This window comes from Heteronotia binoei, chromosome 6 (genome assembly GCF_032191835.1).
Source record: "Heteronotia binoei isolate CCM8104 ecotype False Entrance Well chromosome 6, APGP_CSIRO_Hbin_v1, whole genome shotgun sequence".
Taxonomy (NCBI): Eukaryota; Metazoa; Chordata; class Lepidosauria; order Squamata; family Gekkonidae; genus Heteronotia; species Heteronotia binoei.
The window spans coordinates 26,525,050-26,544,368 of record NC_083228.1 but is presented as its reverse complement, the minus strand read 5'-3'; the positions used below and the strand labels follow the sequence as shown (position 1 = coordinate 26,544,368).

At 45.2% G+C, this 19,319-nt stretch overlaps 1 protein-coding gene across 2 annotated transcripts in view; it reads right to left on the bottom strand.

The window, feature by feature from the left end:
* TET1 (tet methylcytosine dioxygenase 1) overlaps positions 1-19,319 on the bottom strand; it is a 101,985-nt gene that overhangs the window by 70,179 nt on the left and 12,487 nt on the right. The window contains exons 2-3 of one of the 2 annotated variants that reach the window (XM_060241147.1): positions 17,626-17,695; positions 9,261-11,310 (exon numbers count right to left, since the gene is read on the bottom strand). In XM_060241147.1, coding sequence (XP_060097130.1) covers positions 9,261-11,189 — 1,929 coding nt within the window. In that variant the 5' untranslated portion in view covers positions 11,190-11,310; positions 17,626-17,695. The remainder of the gene's footprint in view (positions 1-9,260; positions 11,311-17,625; positions 17,696-19,319) is intronic. The other variant, XM_060241146.1, reaches the window with a different exon arrangement.

The window sequence follows — 19,319 nt, the reverse complement described above, 5'->3', positions numbered from 1 at the left end:
CTAGCTGAAACTAGCTGTGCAAATATTATTATTGACCCTTTGTGTGACCCTTTTTTCTGACCAAAGAATATATTTTATGTTATATAACGCAAAACTTGTGTTTTCTGTCTATTTTTTATATAGTTTTGAGGCAGCAAAAATTAAGGCATATGGGTTAAGGCAACATAAGGTGCATCAGCTTGTGGTTTTCTCTTAAGCATTGGGTATATTTGCAGTTTTGCTTATAAAAAACTAAGGCATTTATAACTTTAAAATTCCATAACAATTTCAGATATTGCAATTTTATATGCTAAGTAAGCTAAGGGATAACATAAGGTTTGATAGAACAGCAAGTATTGCATGTATTTCAGTGTTCCCCCAAGTTTAAATTTTTTGGTTGGGGGGGGGTGGGGAAAAAGTTTTCCCCCCGTAGCTTCAAAATTTCTGGCAATTTTCCATCTCTAGACCAGACCAGAGAGGCCATTTTGAGGAATTAATGCAGGGGTGGCCAAACAGGAAGGCAGGCAGGCAGGAAGGAAGATAAATAGGGGAGGAAGGAGGGAGGGAGGGAGATAGAAAGAAAGCAACTTCAGCTTTAAATGCATTCTTCAAGCTGCCGGCTGGCAGAAGTGATTTAAAGAAAGAAATGCCTTCTCCGAGCCAGCTTTGAGAGCCACACAATATGTGTGAAAGTGTCACATGTGGCTCCTAAGCCACAGTTTGGCCACCTCTGCATTAGTGTACAACTTATGACGATTAGGTGGCTGCTTAAAAGAACACACAGGTCCCTGGGGTCTGCTGTCAGGAATTCAGTAGTACATATGCCTGCATGGAATTTCAGTCTTACTGAATCATCACCACATGCATGTCGGATGGAAGACTGCATAGAAATGGGCTTATCAGATGTCGACTTAAGCAAGACTTAACCCTACAGAAGTCTTGTCTGACTCTGCATAGGGACTAAGCTACAAAAAAACAGGTTACTCACCTGTAATTGATGATCTTCGAGTGGTCATCTGTGCAGTCACACACATGGGTTTTCCCGTCAGGACGAACCCTACCTCGGAGATTTTAAAAGCTAGCCTAGGCGTTATTTTTGGCGCGCACTCCCTCTCGCTCTGGGGAGCAGGCATCCACTGCGCATGCCTGTAGCGCGAGGGAGGCGCCCCACCCACTCAGTTTCTTTCCCCGCCGCTGACATAGTAGGTGAGCGGTTATATAAGACGAGTAGCCAGCAGCGGGGATAGGCTGGGCGGGCGTGTGTGACTGCACAGATGACCACTCGAAGATCATCAATTACAGGTGAGTAACCTGTTTATCTTCTTCGTGGTCTCTGTGCAGTCCCACACATGGGTGACTGATAAGCTGACCTGCAAGGTGGTGGGTGCTGGCACTAGAGTTGGAGAAAAGAATAATGCAAAGGTTAGTGCAACACAGTCAGCACATAACAGGCTATACGGTAAGCAAGTACTCACCGGGCTGGGACCGGCTCCTTAGTCAAAGATGGAGCGGAGTACTGCCTGTCCGAAGGATGCATCTCGCCTAGCACGGACGTCCAAAGCGTAGTGCATGGCGAAGGTCGAAGGGGAGGACCAAGCGGCAGCAGCGCAAATGTCCTCCATGGATACACCCCTGGCAAGGGCAGATGACGTTGACAAAGCTCTCGTAGAATGAGCTCGTATGGCAGATGGGACTGGTTGCTTTGCGAGTCTGTAGCACAGTTCTATAGCAGCAACCAACCATTTTGACAGTCTCTGTGTAGATATCTTTTTTCCTTTATGAAGGCGGCCGTAGGCGACAAAAAGTCTTGAGTCCGTACGGAACGATGCCGTTCTATCTATATAGTAAGCGAGTGCTCTTCTCACATCTAGACAGTGTAGAGCTTCTTGGCCCTTGTCTGCGGGCCGTTGGAAAAAGGCAGGTAAGGTAGTGACTCTTTGCAAATGAGATGCGGAAACCACCTTGGGTAAGAAAGCGGGATCTGGCCGTAACACCACCTTATCGTGGTGAAAGATGGTGTAAGGTGGGTCTGCTCTGAACGCACAAATGTCACTTGCTCTCTTAGCAGAGGTGAGTGCGACTAATAGTGCCGTTTTCCATGAAAGGAGGTGAAGTGGTATTGTAGCCATAGGTTCGAAAGGGGGTTTTACTAGTTGGCTAAGCACTAGTGATAAACTCCAGTTAGGGTACATTTGCCGTAATGGTGGGTGCAAATGTAAGATTCCTTTTAAGAAGGATTTCGCAGCAGGGTGTGAGAAGACAGTTCGACCCTGTACATGTGGGTGAAAAGCTGAGATTGCTGCAAGGTGCACCTTTAGAGAGGAGTACGTGAGGCCCTTTTCTGACAAATGCAGTGTATATGCCAAGATTTGAGGTATGGAAGCCGAGGAGGGTCTGAAGTTATGCTTGGTAGCGTAGATGGAAAACCTTTTCCATTTCATGGAGTATGACTTTCTTGTTGATGGTTTCCTTGCATTCAGGAGGACGTGTCTTACTCCTTCAGGAAAGTCTGAGAACATATCCTCCAAGCCGTTAAGCGAAGCCTGTTCGGGTCGTGATGGAGGACCCTGCCGTTCTGCTGGGACAGGAGGTTGTGGGCCAGAGGGAAGTGATGGTAAGTGTTTTTTGACAGAGAGAGGAGGGTCGTGAACCACGGCTGGCGTGGCCACCATGGCGTCACTAGAATGCAATCTGTGTTGTCCAGTTGAAGTTTCTGTATGCACCGTGTTATCAGCGGGAAAGGAGGGAAGAGGAAGTGTAGTGGACCGGTCCATGTCTGTATGAAGGCATCCCCCGCAGACTGTTGTGAGGGCGGACCTCTCATAAAAAAGATAGCACATTGCGCATTGTCGGGTGCAGCAAACGCATCTATTGAGGGAGTTCCGAATTTCCGGAATACTGGCAGAAGGTATGACCTGTGGAGTGACCACTCGTGGTCGTTGATGGGATATCTGCTCAGCCTGTCCGCTTGAACATTCTGTACGCCAGGAAGATGTACCGCAGTGAGGTGGATCTTGTGAGCAACACTCCAGTGCCAAAGGTGCATTGCTCTTTTGCAAAGGCGGGTGGATGCAGTTCCGCCTTGCCTGTTTATATAAAAAACCGTCGCCACATTGTCTGAGGCGATTTGCACATGTCGGCCTTGAAGCGATGGAAGAAACGATTTTAACGCTCTGTGAACAGCTAGAAGCTCTAAACAATTGATGTGGAGCGACTGTTCGTACGGTGTCCATTGCCCCTGGACAGTGAGTATGTCGAGATGGGCTCCCCAGCCCCACCTCGAGGCGTCTGTTGTAACTACTGCTGATGGGCTTGGCCGTAAAAATGGCATTCCTGCAAGCAGGTGAGCTCGTACTGTACACCATTCGAGTGAAGGGAGGATGTGATTTGGAACAGTGAGGACTGTTCCTTGAGATTGGCGTTGGGGTCGAAATGCACGGACGAACCAGATTTGTAGGGTTCTCATGCGTAGTCTTGCATGAGTCAGAACTGCTGTCGTGGCTGCCATAAGTCCTAACATGCGCTGAATGTTGAAAGCCGTTTGTTTGGGTTGTTGGATTATTTGTGCGGCCAGCGTCTGAATGGAGGATATCCTGTCTACGGGAAGATACGCTTTGTGGTCCCTGGTGCACAAGCGAGCCCCTATAAATTGGATGTCTTGAGTCGGGGTAAGGTGTGACTTTTGTTGATTGACCTGGAGGCCCAGTTCTGCTAGGAGTGCAAGTGTCATTGAAATGTCCTTCATCAACTGTGCCCTTGAAGCTCCCACGAGGAGCCAATCGTCTATGTATGGGTAGGTTGCAACTCCGCGTTGTCTGAGGTATGCTGCAATTACCGCCATACATTTCGTGAATGTCCGTGGTGCCGTGGAGAGTCCGAAGGGTAGGGCTCGGAATTGGTAGTGGTTGTTGCCCACGGCGAAGCGCAGAAACTTTCTGTGGCATTGGTGTATTGTCAGGTGGAAGTATGCGTCCTGTAAATCTACCAGTGCCATCCAAGAGTTTCTGGGGATTAATGGCAGAATCGATTGTAAAGTGATCATTCTGAATTTTCTGTGACGGATAAATTTGTTTAGGGCTCTTAGATCCAGAATCGGGCGCTGTCCCCCATCCCTTTTCGGGACTAGGAAGTACCGAGAATAAAATCCTGTCCGATGGTACTGGTTTGGGACAGGCTCTATAGCCGCTTTGGCTGTTAAGGTGTCTATTTCTTACTGAAGGGAAGGGGATGGGGGGGTGGAAATAAAATGGTGTTTTGTTGGTGGTGTTTGAAACTCTATGGAGTAACCTCTCAAAATGATGTTCAGAACCCATTTGTCCGTGGTTATTTGTCGCCAATTGTCGTGAAATGGAAGAAGTCTGGAAACGTGTTGAATTGGTAGAAAGTCAAAGAGACTGCTTTGATGAAGACGCAGCCTTTTTAGGTGGTTGTGGCCTCTGCTGTCTCTGGTGAAAGGATTGCTTTGGAGGAGGAGCCTTACGTTTCCAGTATTCAGATTGTCGAGGAGATCTGGAACGTTTGAAAGGCGTTGGTTTCCATGGTCTGGGCTTATAGCTCTGCTGTTGTTGTTGTTGTTGCGCTACCCCGAGCCTTTTTGCTCGTTTGCGGCTGTCGTCTACGGTGGACAGTATATCGTCCGTTGTGGCATTAAAGAGACCTTGGCCATCGAAGGGAAGGTCTTCGATTTTGAATTTAAGATCGGGTTGCAACGAAGAGGATCGAAGCCAAGCGTGTCGTCTTAGGGCAATTGAGGCAGCCATCGCCTTTGAAGTGCACCCCACAGAGTGGCGGATGGTATTTATCTGTTGTTTTGAGATCCTGTTTAGTTCCTGAAGCAGCTTGCAGGCTTGCTTCTGGGAGGGTTCAGGTAGGGCAGAGACGAGCGTATTCAGTTGTGAGGAGATGTTGTGGGAATATGCGGCGAAGTATGCCAGGTAATTGTTGATTTTGGCGTTTGCCGTAGAGATTGAATACATTTTCCTTCCTAGGGTGTCTAATTTCCTGCCTTCCTTCTCAGGAGGTACCGGGTGGCGGGTCTGTTTAGATTTGGAGGAAGAATGAACTATCAGAGAGTTCGGTGCTGGATGGGTAAATAAAAACTTCGAATCCGGTGCTTGGATCCTGTACAGGGATTCAATTCGTTTTGAAGTTGGGGGAATGGAGGCTGGGTTGTCCCAAGCTTCTTTGATGGCTTCTAGGTGTACCGGTAACATCGGCAGAAAGGAACCAGCAGGTAAATCGGAGTGCACCAAGTCGTGTACCACGTCTGTTACCTTGGGTGCATCCGAGGTAAGGGTAACGTTGAGTGCAGAGGCCATGTTGGCAATCAAGTCCAGGTATGTCTTTGCCCCTTCGGAAGGTGACAAATCCGCGGGTTTGGCTATATCCGAGGCAGGGGACCCAGGGGACATCGACTGTATCGAGTCCGATGATTGTGCGTCGGATTCGGCATCAGAGTCAGGTTCGGGTTCAGGTGGGTCCGGTCTGGTTGGAGTCGTGCTTTTAGGTCTCGTCGGAGTCGTACCTTTAAGCTTAGAAGTCGAAGTGGAAGGAGTCGGAGATGGCTGTTTTGTTAGTTGCTTGCTCCGTTGGGCAGGAGTCGCTTCCTTGGATTGGTTCCTGTGGTAATCGTCACGGTACCGAGAGTGGTGGTAGCCGCAACATGCATGGGAATCCATAGAAGGAGATCTTGAAGCATAATGGCGTCTCCTCGGGGACATGGATGGAGACCGAGATCTCGGGTTGTAGCGGTAGCGATCCCTCCCTCTACTAGGGGATCTCTCCGGGAACCGTGTATGATGGTACCGATGTCTCTCGATGCTGGGTGATCTGGCTGGGAACCGATGCGTATCAAAGTACCTGTAGGCGTCATGTTTGTACTGGATGGGATTCGACATATCGCGGAACGATCTAGGGTTGATGTGCTGTCGAGTCCACTGCAGCGGGTCTCGAATCGGCTCCAGCGGAGGGTCTGGTATGGATCCTTGCAGGGAGGGAGATCGGGACGGAATCGGAATAACTTCTTCCGTCTGCTGGTGCGGTGACTCCGTAGCCGGGGTGGCCACCTCATGGGTATCGGATCCGGGTGTGGAGGGCTCACATTGTCTGTCAGGCTCGTTCTGTTGTTCCGAAGATTTCCTCGAGTCGCTCGTGTTCTTCGGGTCCTTCGGATCGGCCGGTTTACGCGGGGCCTTCGGATCGGACGGTTTTCTCGAATCCTTCGTGCCCTTCGGGTCGGAGTGCTTGTGTTTCTTAGTGTGCTTCCCACCTTTCGGTTTAGTCGCCGCGGCCGTTTGTTCTGACGTTCTTGCGCCGTTGCCGGCTTTCGCGGCATCGCCGGACTTATGCTTGCTGGGAACAATGGCCACTGAAGCTGCCGACCGTGCGCTGTCCCCTTGGGGAGTAAGTAGGGGGGGCGACTTACTTGCTGACGAAGATTGTGACATTTGAGGGTGAAGCACAGACTCCATTAGGTGGCTTCTTAGTCTAGCGGCCCTGTTTTTGCGCGCCTGTTTGCCGAATTGAAGGCAATGCGCACAGGCGTCCACTTTATGGGTTTCTCCCAAACAGAATAGGCAAAGCGAATGCCCGTCCGATGTAGGGATTTTCGCCCTACAACGCGAACACCTTTTAAAGGTTATTTTACTGTCTCTTCCTTCCATACGCCCGGGGGGGGGGGGGGGGAAGGGAGGTCTGAGGTAAAAGCGGGGAAGATATTTATATATATATATATTTTTTTATGAGAAGATAAGAATATAAGAAATTAGCGAGAGAATGGAATAAAGAGGAAACTTGAAGAAACGGAGGCTAGATATTTTGAGGTAAAAGAGGAGCGCAGCGAGGTAAGACTATCCCGGGCGGCGGTTGGAAAGAAACTGAGTGGGTGGGGCGCCTCCCTCGCGCTACAGGCATGCGCAGTGGATGCCTGCTCCCCAGAGCGAGAGGGAGTGCGCGCCAAAAATAACGCCTAGGCTAGCTTTTAAAATCTCCGAGGTAGGGTTCGTCCTGACGGGAAAACCCATGTGTGGGACTGCACAGAGACCACGAAGAAGATCTACAAGCTACAAAACTATTTGGAAGCAAGACCCACTGAACCCAGTGAGGCTTTTCTCTGGGAAAACACACATAAGAAAGGGGGGGGGGGAAATACTGCATGTCCTTTGCCATGTCAAGGATACTGAAATGCTTCTCTCCTAGCCTATACTCTCCATCAGCTAATTAGCACATTGTTGCCAGACGTTGTTTAGTGACCTGTTCTCCGAGGTGAAGAAATAATTCAATGAACATGGATGGTTAAATCCACCTGCTGATGAGGAACTTAATTCACCAACTGATATCTGAGTCCCACAACCAACAATTCATGGAGATTCCCACAGAGGCCTATAGTATTTTATAGCATCACCTTTGTATCTCCTGTTTTGTTGCTGATTTTTCAAAAAACACCTTCACAATGCATAAAACGTGCCCTATTGAACAAAATATACATCAAATGCCATGTCATTCATTGTTCAGTAAAGTCTGCCAGCATACCAGAACCTCTGCCTATTAAAATGCCAGCATAAAAAGAAACAGGGCTTTTTTTTGTAGCAGGAACTCATTTGCATATTAGACCACACACCCCTGATGTAACCAATCCTCCCAAGAGGTAACAGGGCTTTTAGTGCAGGGCCCACTGTAAACTCCAGGAGGATTGGCTACATCAGGGTGTGTGTGGCCTAATATGCAAAGGAATTCCTGCTACCAAAAAAACCCCTGAAAAGAAACCACATGACAAATCTAAATCATTATGATCTAAATTATTTCTGTGCAACAGAACTGCTTCCATGTATTGCTGGTGGGCCTATCTCTAGTTTCCCCATCTACAGCCAGGTGGTGATGCCTGCCTGCTTTCAAATCCCAAGTTCACAACTTGGAACAGGGTTGACACCTGAGAGCAAAAAAGCAAGATAACATCAGGTTCACTGAATTCTTTGCATCCGATTACAGTGACTGGTGATAAAGCAATGAAATCAAAATGCCCTGCCTCACAAATATTTCCTCACAGGAAACAAGCATGAGAAACCACATACAGATTCTCAGTATTTGAACCTATAAAACCTAAAAGTACAGCATTCGAATTCATATGTAAAAATTAAAACCATCTACTAGGATGGGAGTGGAGTAGTAGTAAGGGAATGGAGACCCTCATGGGCCCAGTTGCAGTTTTGTGTCTGATTATACAAACAAAACATCTACAAAGAAAATAGATCTGTGTTGTTAAAGAGCAAATTACTTGCAGGAAATGTTATTTCAGAATATAATTAATACTGAATATGCTCATCGGTTTATAACCCAATGGGAAAACAAAATTCAGTCATCAGCACAATCTGGATCTGACAGTTTGCTTTTTAAAAAAAAAATAACAACAACAAATCAAAGGTAATTTCAGAATGTTTCATAAAGTGGGAATTATTCTAAATCAGAGAGGTACAGCAGTCAGAGTCCTGGATTATGCTCATCAAGCTGGGCTGTGCGATCCACCTTCGGTCTCAGTGAGAACAGCATCACTAACCAAATAAATTAAGGGTAACTAGAGCTTTTTTTGAGCAGGAATGTACAGGAATGCAGTTCCAGTTGCCTTGTTGTCAGGGGGTGTGGCCTAATATGTAAATGAGTTCCTATTGGGCTTTTTCTATGGTGACATGAAACAATGGTGACATCATAGGGTGTGGCCTAATATGTGAGTTCCTGCTGGGCTTTTTCTACAAAAAAGCACTGAGGATAACCATGGGCCAACTGTACTCTTTTAGCTTAATTTTCATCACAGTGTGGTCCATGTTGTGAGGATAAAATGGCGAAGGGGAGAACCACAAACACTGCCTTGAGCTCCTTGGAAAAAGAGCAGGTATGCTAAATGTTAAAACTAATAAAATTTTAAAATAAAAAATATATTCAGACTTTTAAGCAGCCTCCACTTTTAACGCCCTCTTAAATTTTGCTCTAAAATTCTACAAAGTCCATCACATTACGCTGTTTTGGTACACCCGAACATACAATAACAACTTGTTTGCTATTTGTTCTATGCTTGTTTACAGGCATTTCATCACATTGAATTGATCTCGGGGGGCTTAACTGTACTTCTGACAATGTTAGATTGTGTCTGGTAATCAGCACTATATTGAGAACTGTTATTAATCCCACCAATATTCCTAACATTTAAGCCTAGCCCAGTGACATACATTTGAAAAATAACCTTATGCAAGTTTTATGAAAAGCCTTCTTAAAACATATTCTTTACTTACCTCTAAGGACAGCATTAAGGGTGGGGGTGGGGGCTTCTTCAGTTCTTCACATTTTCTCTTTTTACATATTCGGTGACTAGTTTTACGTTTCCTGCAACAGCTGCATTCTTCACAGTTAGTTTTCCGCAGACAAGGTTCACATACTCCACATCGCCTCCGCTTCTTCTTTTCAAACACAGGTTGCAAAGAGGTATTTGGGACAGAAAGGCCATTGGTTGGACTTCCATAAGGGAATGGTTCTAAAGCTGTAACTGGATTGGTCCCGCATTTTGTAATCACCCAAACAGAGTTCACATCGGCTCCTGAATATGGAAAGGGATTCTGAGGCTTTGGAATGGAGTCACCTGGCAAAATTGTGCTATCTGTATCCACTGCATTGTTTGATTGCAGCCCTGAATTAGAACTTCCAGGGGATTTTGGAAGAGTTTCTGGAAAGACCTCATTGCTTACAGAAATGGAACCTGTTGTGTTTTTTTCCAGGCCGAGAGGTGCAATGGGCAGAGCCATCGAATCAAAGATAAAAGTGTCTGCAGAAATATTTTCAAGTGTCTGTGGAATATTTCCCAAAATAAAAGTACTTAAAGAGGTATTAGAAACTTCTTTACAAACTTTGTTCATTGGGTCACATCCTAGATAATTTTGTCTAGCGCTGATGAAGGAACCAAGTGCTTTATTAGTTGCCTCCAGTTCCAGGTCTTTTAGTGAATGAGATTCCACACAAACTCTTGAATCTTTTAAACAACCTTCTGATTCAGAGACATGTGAACCAGTCTCTCCTTTAGCAGCAGGCTTAGGACCTTGTTGGAAGCGGGTCTTCGGTAACACAGACTGATCATCTAAATGCAATTTTGAGATTAATTCAGAGGTAATCAAAACATCAGCATCAGGTTCACCATTAGCTAGCACCAAAGCACAGTCAGTACTGGAATGAGATTCTACAGAAGACTCTGTTTTTTTTACAAGTACCTTTGATTTTGTTTCCAAGGAAAGCAACTGTGCAGAACTGGAATGTGAATTGGAATGTTCTTTCAGGGCAGATAGCAAGTCTGAGCCACTCTCAAAATGTGATTTCACAAACATTCCTAGTTCATTTTGCTGTGCCACTGAAATGATGGCAGAGTCCAGCTGTGGAAGTGGACCAATAGAACTGGCCAAAGTTTTAGCTGAGCCATTGACTGACAGATCATTCGGTGTCTGTTCCCTAGCCCCAAGTTCTTCACACTCACACTGCTTTTCTAATACTTCTAGAGGATGGCTATCGGAGACAGAATTGTTGGAAGCAGTTATACTTTCCTCAAGAGAAATCTCTCCTTTTCGGGCTTGACTTTCACATTCATAAGCAGGGCTTCTTCCTGGAGTACCACACAGAGGCTCCTCTTGTTTGGGAGAAGATAATTTATTCTTTGGGTGTAACTCTTTTTTGGAAAACCTTGTGGTCACTTCAGCAGGTTTCTCTTGTGATAAAGATGTGGTTTGTAATTTGCACTTACTTTTTTCCCTTGCGTTTTTTTCTGAGGTAGGCTTCTTGACTTTTGTGATGGTGGGTTTTTGGAAAAGTGTATAGGAGAATGGTTTCCTGCGAAGAGTCATTGTGAAACCATTGTAGCTCAAAGGAGGCTCCTTTGGAAAGGGAACACTATCAGTTAGCTCCAGATTCACCCAGGGTGCTACTGATAAGGCTTTGGTGACGCTGCTCCTGAGGAATCTGCATGAGGAACTCAGTGGGGGTTTCTGCTCTTGTGAGTTTTTCTTGCCCTCATTTTTTTCTTCAATTGGCTTTTTGCATTTCGCATAACTTCCTGGCTTTGGAGAAGTCTTCTTGACCTCTTTTGTGGCTTGGCAAGTTTTGCATGTCACTAGGCTTGATTTCTTTCTGCTTATCTCCTCCTTTTTTGCTAATCGCGACGATGATCGGGAATCACGAGCCATGTTTGTCAGACAGCAGCTGCGCAGCTAAGAGGGGGAACTGTAGATAGTTGATTCTTGCAAAAGCTTTTCGCTTCAGGAGAAACTGGCATATTCAGTGTGGCATTCTCTGTACAGGACAGAGCTGAAACAGGGAAAAAAACAAGAGTCAGCGGTTATTATTAACATCACATGGTAGAATACTCAAATGGCTTCAACACACATAACTTTTTCAACTGGTTTGTCAGGTGGTGGCTGGAGATCTCCTGGGATTACAACTGATCTCCAGGCAACAGAGATCGATTCACTTGGATAAAATGGCTGTTGTGGAAGGTGGACTCCATGGCATTAAACCCCCTTGAAGTCCCGCCCCTCCCCAAACCCCACCCTCCTTAAGCTCCACCCCCAAAATGTTCAGGTATTTTTATAGCCACAGCTGGCAAACCTAATTGGAAGCCCCTGCTGGGATTGCAGTAAGTCAGTTATGCATTTGTATATGTATATACAGGCAACATGCATGCAACAATCCTATATGGAACAAAACAGTACACTTGAACACTCATTCAAATATATTGGGCACAACCCAGGAAAAGCCAGCTGTGACTAAGTCCCATTGAATCAGGAATAGCTGAAATCTCATTGATTTCAACAGGGGCTTAAGCCATGATTCATGCTTGCTGCCCTATGCCTGTTATTTGCATAAAGCTACTGTTTAACCCTAGAGTGAATCTGATTACAATTATGGGAGACACGCCAATATCCTTTTAAGGATATCCTACCTAGAAACTATCAGAAACAATGGGAGAAAATAACTGCTCAGCATTTGTTCTGTATGAAGCAAGAAACAATAGCTACCGAAAACCAAGCTTTCTGTTTTTAAGCTAAAACAATGAACTGTAAATATCCATTCCTTCTGCCTATCATGCTGCTTGTTCACATTACGAATGAAAAATCATAACATTGATAGCCAGTAAGATGTAATGGTTAGAATGTCAGACCCAGGTTTAAAATCCTCATTCTACCATGAGAACTCACTGGGTGACCTTGGGCCTAGGGTTGCCAATCCCCAGTTGGGGGCAGGGAATCCGCTGGTTTGGAGGCCCTCCGCCCGCTTCAGCATTATCAGAAGAAGAAGAAGAAATTGGATTTATACCTTGCCCTTCACTCTGAATCTTAAGAGTCTCAGACGGCTCACAATCTCCTTTACCTTCCTTCCCCATAACAAACACCCTGTGAGGTAGGTGGGGCTGAGAGATCTCTCACAAAAGCTGCCCTTTCAAGGACAGCTCTGCAAGAGCTATGGCTGACCCAAGGCCATTCCAGCAGCTGCAAGTGGGGAATCAAACTGTGCACTTAACCACTACACCAAACTGGCTCTCAAAAGGCGGGGGATGAATGTCTGCTGAACACTCCATTATACCCTATGGAGACCAATCCCCATAGGGTATAATGGAGAATCAATTTGTGAGAATCTGGGGTGGCTGTTTTTCTGAGGTAGAGGCATCAAATTTTCAACACAGCATTTAGTGCCTCTCTGAAAGGAAAAAAAAAGTTTCAAAAAGATTGAACCAGGGGTCCAGTTGTATGAACCCCAAAAGAAGGTGCCCCTATCCTCCTTTATTTCCAGTGAAGGGAAGGCATTCAAAATGAACACAAAAGGAAATGCCCAACTCTCCGCAGTAGAAGACTCCTTCCACAGTGGGAAAAGGCACTGCAGAAAGAGAAAGAGAAAAAGGACCCAATCCATTGTCTTATATTTAAACCTCCCCCCTGCAGTTTAGTCTTTTTATCTTCCAAAAAAGTAATAATTGGCCATCACACTTCCATGACATAATCCCTTTTATTGTCCTTAAAACCAAGCTCTAGTTCCATAAGACTGAGTCCAGGAGAGTCAAAAGTGGTTTGGAACATAGTATAGAAGCAGCTATTCAAAGAAACACTGCCAGAAATCCCACTGAGTGGAGGGGAGAGTGCTACTGGGCATGCTCAAAATCTTGGAACATCTCTCTCTCTCTCTCTCTTGTGGTAATTGGTATTCAATTAGTCCTAATTCTTAAAGGAAAGGAAAGATCCCCTGTGCAAGCACCAGTCATTTCCAACTCTGGGGTGGTGTTGCTCTTACAACGTTTTCACGGCAGACTTTTTTATGGGGTGGTTGCACAACTGGTGCTCGCACAGGAGACCTTTCCTTTCCTTTTCCTTGTCATTGCCTTCCCCAGTCCTCTACACTTTTCCCCCAGCAAGCTGGGTACCCTGGAAGGATGGAAGACTGAGTCAACCCGAACCGGCTACCTGAAAACCCAGCTTCCACCAGGGATCAAACTCAGGTCATGAGCAAAACTTAGAACTGCAGTACTACAGCTTTAACACTCTGTGCCATGGGGCTCTTAATTCTTTAAAGGGTGGCCTATATCTTTCAGCATGCCCACAGGGCAACAGCAAAAATAGAACAACTTCTAGCTTTTCCTAAGGCAAAAGTACTGAGGAATTACAGCACAACCTCTGCACTTCAGGGCAGGAGTGGAACTGAAGGGGCAAGACGCAGTATTGTTATATTACAGCTCGGTGCTGCTATTAGGGTTGCCAGCCTCCAGGTAGGGCCTGGAGATCTCTTGCTTTTACAACTGATCTCCAGCTGGCAGAGATCAGTTCCCCTGGAGAAAATGGCTGCTTTGAAGGATGGACTCTGTGGCATTGTAGCATATTGAGGCCCCTCCCATCCACAAACCCCACCCTTTCCCAGATCCACCATCAAAGTCTCCAGATATTTTCCAATACAGACCTAACAACCCTGTGCTAGATTTGTGCACACATGTGCACACACACACACAGAGATTTCTCAGGAGATGCTACTAATCAAATGTGTGAACTGTGGGGTACAGAAAAGATTTGACCTAGTTGCCAAAGGGTTTCTTTGTTTCATACCTTTTGGAAGCATAATGTATTATTTTATTTTATCAATACTTTGGATTCCCACTTAATGTATTAGTTGCAATAAAACTTCAGAAATCACAAATCAGTTGTGGCTACTTTGCCTTGAGAGAAGATGAAGTGTTGTTAGTCTGTTTTGGTTTTAAATTATTTGTAATCTGCTTTGTATTGACTGTCTTGTTTTATTTTGAGCTTAAGACCAGTGGTCAAAGAAACTAATAAATAAAAGGACAGGATAAAGTGTAGGGGAATCTATTGTTACTTCGACAGTATCTCTTCACACTTCGGCTGCTAACCTCCAGGCAGGGCCTAGAGTTGTTCCGGAATTAAAATTGATCTTCAGATGACAGAGATTAGAGAGATCAGTTCCCCTGGAGCAAATGGATGCTTTGGAGAGGGGACTCTATGGAATTGTACCCCACCCTCAATGTTCCCTCTAAGCTGCAGGGTCTCGTGAGCAAAAATTCTGCCTTGTGAGCTACTGGCATTAAAGCTGTGAGCTACGGCATAAATTACAGTGTGCTCTGGGGTTATCCTTCCTGAGCTAAGACAAAAATGTGTGAGCTGGAGGCTAGAAATCTGTGAGCTAGCTCACGCTAACTCAGCTTGGAGGGAACACTGCCCACCATCCTCCCAGCCAGGAGTTTCCCAACCTGGATCTAAAAGCCCTAACTCCACCCCCACCCCTCATTCTCTGCCAGAGGCCAAGGGAGACCCGGCACCCTATCCCATAGATCTTCAGGAATATCCCAACCTGGAGCTGACAACCCTACTTCACCCTGTGCATATGCTTTATTTTGGCTGGAATACATATCTCAGAAGCCTTCTAAACACTTTGATATAAACAAAACCAAACAAGCCAACAAAAGAGAACTGTGATAGCACCCCTCCCTGCAACAAGCCAACTGTAACAGTGGTCCACAAGAACACAAGTTTTAAGAAGCCCTGAAATCCAGGCCAAACTGATTGAGATGAAGTCTTTCTTTCTTCTTCTTTGTTAAACTAATAAAAAGCCCCAGAAAATAATTAAGAAATCTAATTGGGGAGTTCGGAAAATTTTCTTCTTGCAAAGCTTTCAAGCAAAGCCTGAACATGTATCTATCAGTGTCTTCAGAGATAAGCGTGCTGTGGTTCCAAGACTGTCAAAGTGGGAGGCAAGCTCTCTTTCCCCATCCCCAGCCCTCCCCCAGCAATTGTGCAATCCACAGCTTTGGCCAAGGGACTTGTGATTTCCCACTCACCCACCAGTATTATCAATGTAACACAGGAAACCTAGGGGCCTGGCAGAGGCCCAGTACTCAGGGCCAATAAAGCAGAACCTTAACTAGGGCGGGATTTCTCCCCTTGGCGCCCCCCCCCCCAAACCTTTTCATTTTTATCTGCAGCCTGTGCTTAGCAGCACAATAGTGAGCCCTGCCAGCAAATACACATTTTTTGTTTAGTTACCCTTGGAAGGTTCTGCCTGTTTGTTTTTCTGACTGGGGAAGGCTGTTACATGACCAAGACTAGCCCAAGGCATTTTGAGGCCTGAGGCAAAAAAAAAAAGCCACACAATGGCTCCCTTTTCAGTAGACAACAGAGGCCACAATCCACTAGGCAGTTTGCCTAGCAAGTCCCAAGCACGCTCACAAAGAACTACGTTTCACATCAACATGCTTGTGTAGCAGATTCCTTTGTCTCTCAGCTATCTCTTAACAGTGTCAAAAAGATAGATCCAGGTATTGGTCTGAAGCAGCAGAACACAGGTTGAGTCCAGTGGCACCTTTAAGACCAACAAAGTTTTATTCAAGGTATAAGCTTTGTTGAAAAGAGGCTGCACTCCACTTTGATAGTAGTGGAAAGTGCCATCAAGTCACAACTGACTTACGGTGACTCTGAAGGGTTTTCAAGGCAAGAGACAAACAGAAGTCATCTGCCATTACCCGGCTCTGAATAGCAACCTGGACTTCCTTGGTGGTCTGCCATCCAAGTACTAACCAGGGCTGACCCTGCTTATCTTTAGGGCCCCCAGGTCCGACTCAGGAAATTTCTGAGGACTATGGGGGTGGAGCCAGGAGACTTTGGGGGTGGAGCCAGGAGCAAGATTGTGACAAACATGATTGACCTCCAAAGGGAGTTCTGGTCATCACATTTAAAAGGACCGTGCTACTTTTAAATGCCTTTGCTTCATTGGAAATAACAGAGAATGGGAGCACCTTCTTTAGGGGCTCATACAATTGGACCCCTAGTTCAATCTTTTTAAAACTTGGGGGAGGTTTTTGAGGAGAGGCACCAGATTCTATGCTGAAAATCTGATGCCTCTACCTCAAAAAAACAGCTCCCACAGAGCCCCAGATACCCATGGATTGATTCTCCATTATACTCTATGGGAACCAGTCTCCATAGGAAATAATGGAGTGCCCAGCAGACATTCAACCCCCTTCCTCCCACTTTCTGATAACCCTGAAGTGGGGGTACGGCCTCCAACTGGGGATTGGCAAACCTATGAGGAGACTGAGCTAGCCTAGGCCATCCAAGTCAGGATGAATTGTGCTTTATTTCACAGTAAAGAAAGAGATTGAGAAACCCTTCATATTACCCACCAGTAAATATCCTTGCTAAATGCTTCTTTTATAACAAATGTGCTAGTTAGTGTAGAAAATCTCTGTGCAATACTAAATAGTCACTGTTTAGCAGCAGATGACATGTATATGAAAGCCTAGGTCTAATACTTGCCCACTCCAGGATCCATTACTACAGGCAGTAGGGCTGAAAAAAACTTTGCCTGAGTCCTCAGAAAGCTGCTTCCAGAAGTCGCTAGTCCCTAGGCTGGACTACAGTTGCCAGCCTCCAGGTGGGGCCTGGAGATCTTCTGCCTTTACAATTGATCTCCAGCTGGCAGAGATCAACTCCCCTGGAGAAAATGGCTGATCTGAAGGATGGACTGTATGGCATTGTACCCTGCTGAGGCTCCTCCCCTCCCCAAACCCCACCTTCTCCTGGTCCATCCCCAAAGTTTCCAGGTATTTTCCAACACTGACCTGGCAACCCTAGGTTGGACGGACCAAATGATCTGTAAAGGGAAGTTCCTTAATACTGACCTTCCCATTTTTCTCAATAAATATTTTGATGTTAATTCAGAATGAAAATCTGAATCCTCTAAAAGTGTGACTTCTAGTTCCGTACACTGATTGGGAACCGGCTGGGAGCTTCAATCAACGTGCCCCATTGGTTTGGTGGAGGTAGTGCAATCCTGACAGAGGTTAATCTGTTATGATAAAACTAGGATCCTTTCTAACCTGATCAACTGTGATTGCAGGGGTGGTTGTTAACCCTGAAACAACTTTGTTGGCTGCCTCTTTTAGATAGGTGCTTGTTTTTGTATGGATATACTGAAATTCCTGGGACACCTAGGCCCAACTCCTCCACTGCTACTTACGAGTGAATGATCAAGATGGGTTAGTCTGTCTGCAGCAGCAGAGAAGAGCAAGAGTCTAGTAGCACTTTAAGGACTAACAAAATTTGTGGCTCCAGGTGAATAGTGACTCACAAAATATCAGATCCAGGCAGGCAGCTGTGTTGGTCCGAAGCAATAGAGCGAGGTTGGAGTCCAGTAGCGCCTTTAAGATTAACAAAGTTTTATTGAGAATGTAAGATTTTGTGTGCTGAGGAGAAATAAAGTAATTTAAAAAGTAAAGGTAGTCCCCTGTGCAAGCACAAGTTGCTTCCAATGTTTTCATGACAGACTTTTTACGGGTTGTTTGCCATTGCCTTCCCCAGTCATCTACACTTTGTCTCCAGCAAGCTAGTAGTAATTTTACCGACCTCGGAAGGATGAAAGGCTGAGTCAACTCTGAGCTGGCTACCTGAACACAGCTTCCGCCAGGATCAAACTCAGGTCGTGAGCAGAGCTTGGACTGCAGTACTGCAGTTTACTAACAGCCTCCAGATTTACTGCCATTCTCACCATCATTCTCCAGTTACGACATGTTTACTGCCTTTTGCTGTTTTCCCACACAACTTATACTGTTCCAGACCAAACTGTTATTCCTGCAAAGCAGCAAAGTGCACTTTCCAGACCAACTAAGTTTTATTCAGAATGTAAGCTTTCGTATGCTCTTAAGCAGACTTCATCAAACAAATGGGAATGGAAGCAGCAATTAATATAAATGGACAGTGTAGAATCACGGGAATGTTGTTAGCAGATTAAAAGAATCACAAATAGGGATTCTTTTAATCTGCTAAAAACATTCCCATGATTCTACACTGCCCACTTATATTAAGAATTGCTGCTTCCATTCCCATTTGTCTGACGAAGTCTGCTTAAGAGCATACGAAAGTTTACATTCTGAATAAAACTTAGTTGGTCTTAAAGGTACACTTGTCTACTGCTTTGTTCTATTGCTTCAGACCAACACGGCTGCCTACTGGGACCTGTTATTCTCGCAGTTTGTTAATTTCACTATTTTGCCATTGGATTCTAACTCTGTACTATTTTGCATTCTTAACCACTACCCAAAAGCTATATGAAGCATTGCTAACTGTACCCCATTTTAACGTCTGATGAAGTGTGCTTTCAGCACACGAAAGCTTACATTCTCAATAAAACTTTGTCGGTCTTAAAGGTACTATTGGACTCCAACTTTGTTATTTCACAAAATATCATACCCTGGCACAATTTCTTTTAAGTGCTTCTGAACTCTTGCTGTTTTCTACTGCTTGGAGTGAATGGTTCAAGCAATGCAACTGCTATCTCCTACATGGACCCAGCCACAATCCAATACTGAGGCACTATTCAACCCAATGCAAGCTTAGAAGAAAATCCTTCTGAATACCTGCCTACAGCTTCCACCTAATTAAGTATTTATGCAGAGAGGATTGTGGCCTTAAATATGCATTAAGTCAGTGGAAATGCACACTCCTGTGGCTTTGCTGAATTGTAGAAACAACATATTTGTAAAGTACAGCTAACACTAATTTGTGCCAGAACAGCCACATTTAATACAGAAAGTAATAATAAACATACCAGACATACACACTACTTATACATATACATGCAAATTTAATGTTTCCGGACAAAATTCTGTTTCAAGCAGTTCCTTCCCCATGTGCTGATGACACATTCCAGCATGTTCTTGCTTCAAAATCACTTTGAAAATGCATAGATCTAACCAGGGCTTTTTTTTGAGCAGGAACGGAGTTCCAGCTGGCTTGGTGTTAGGAGGTGTGGCCTAATATGTAAAT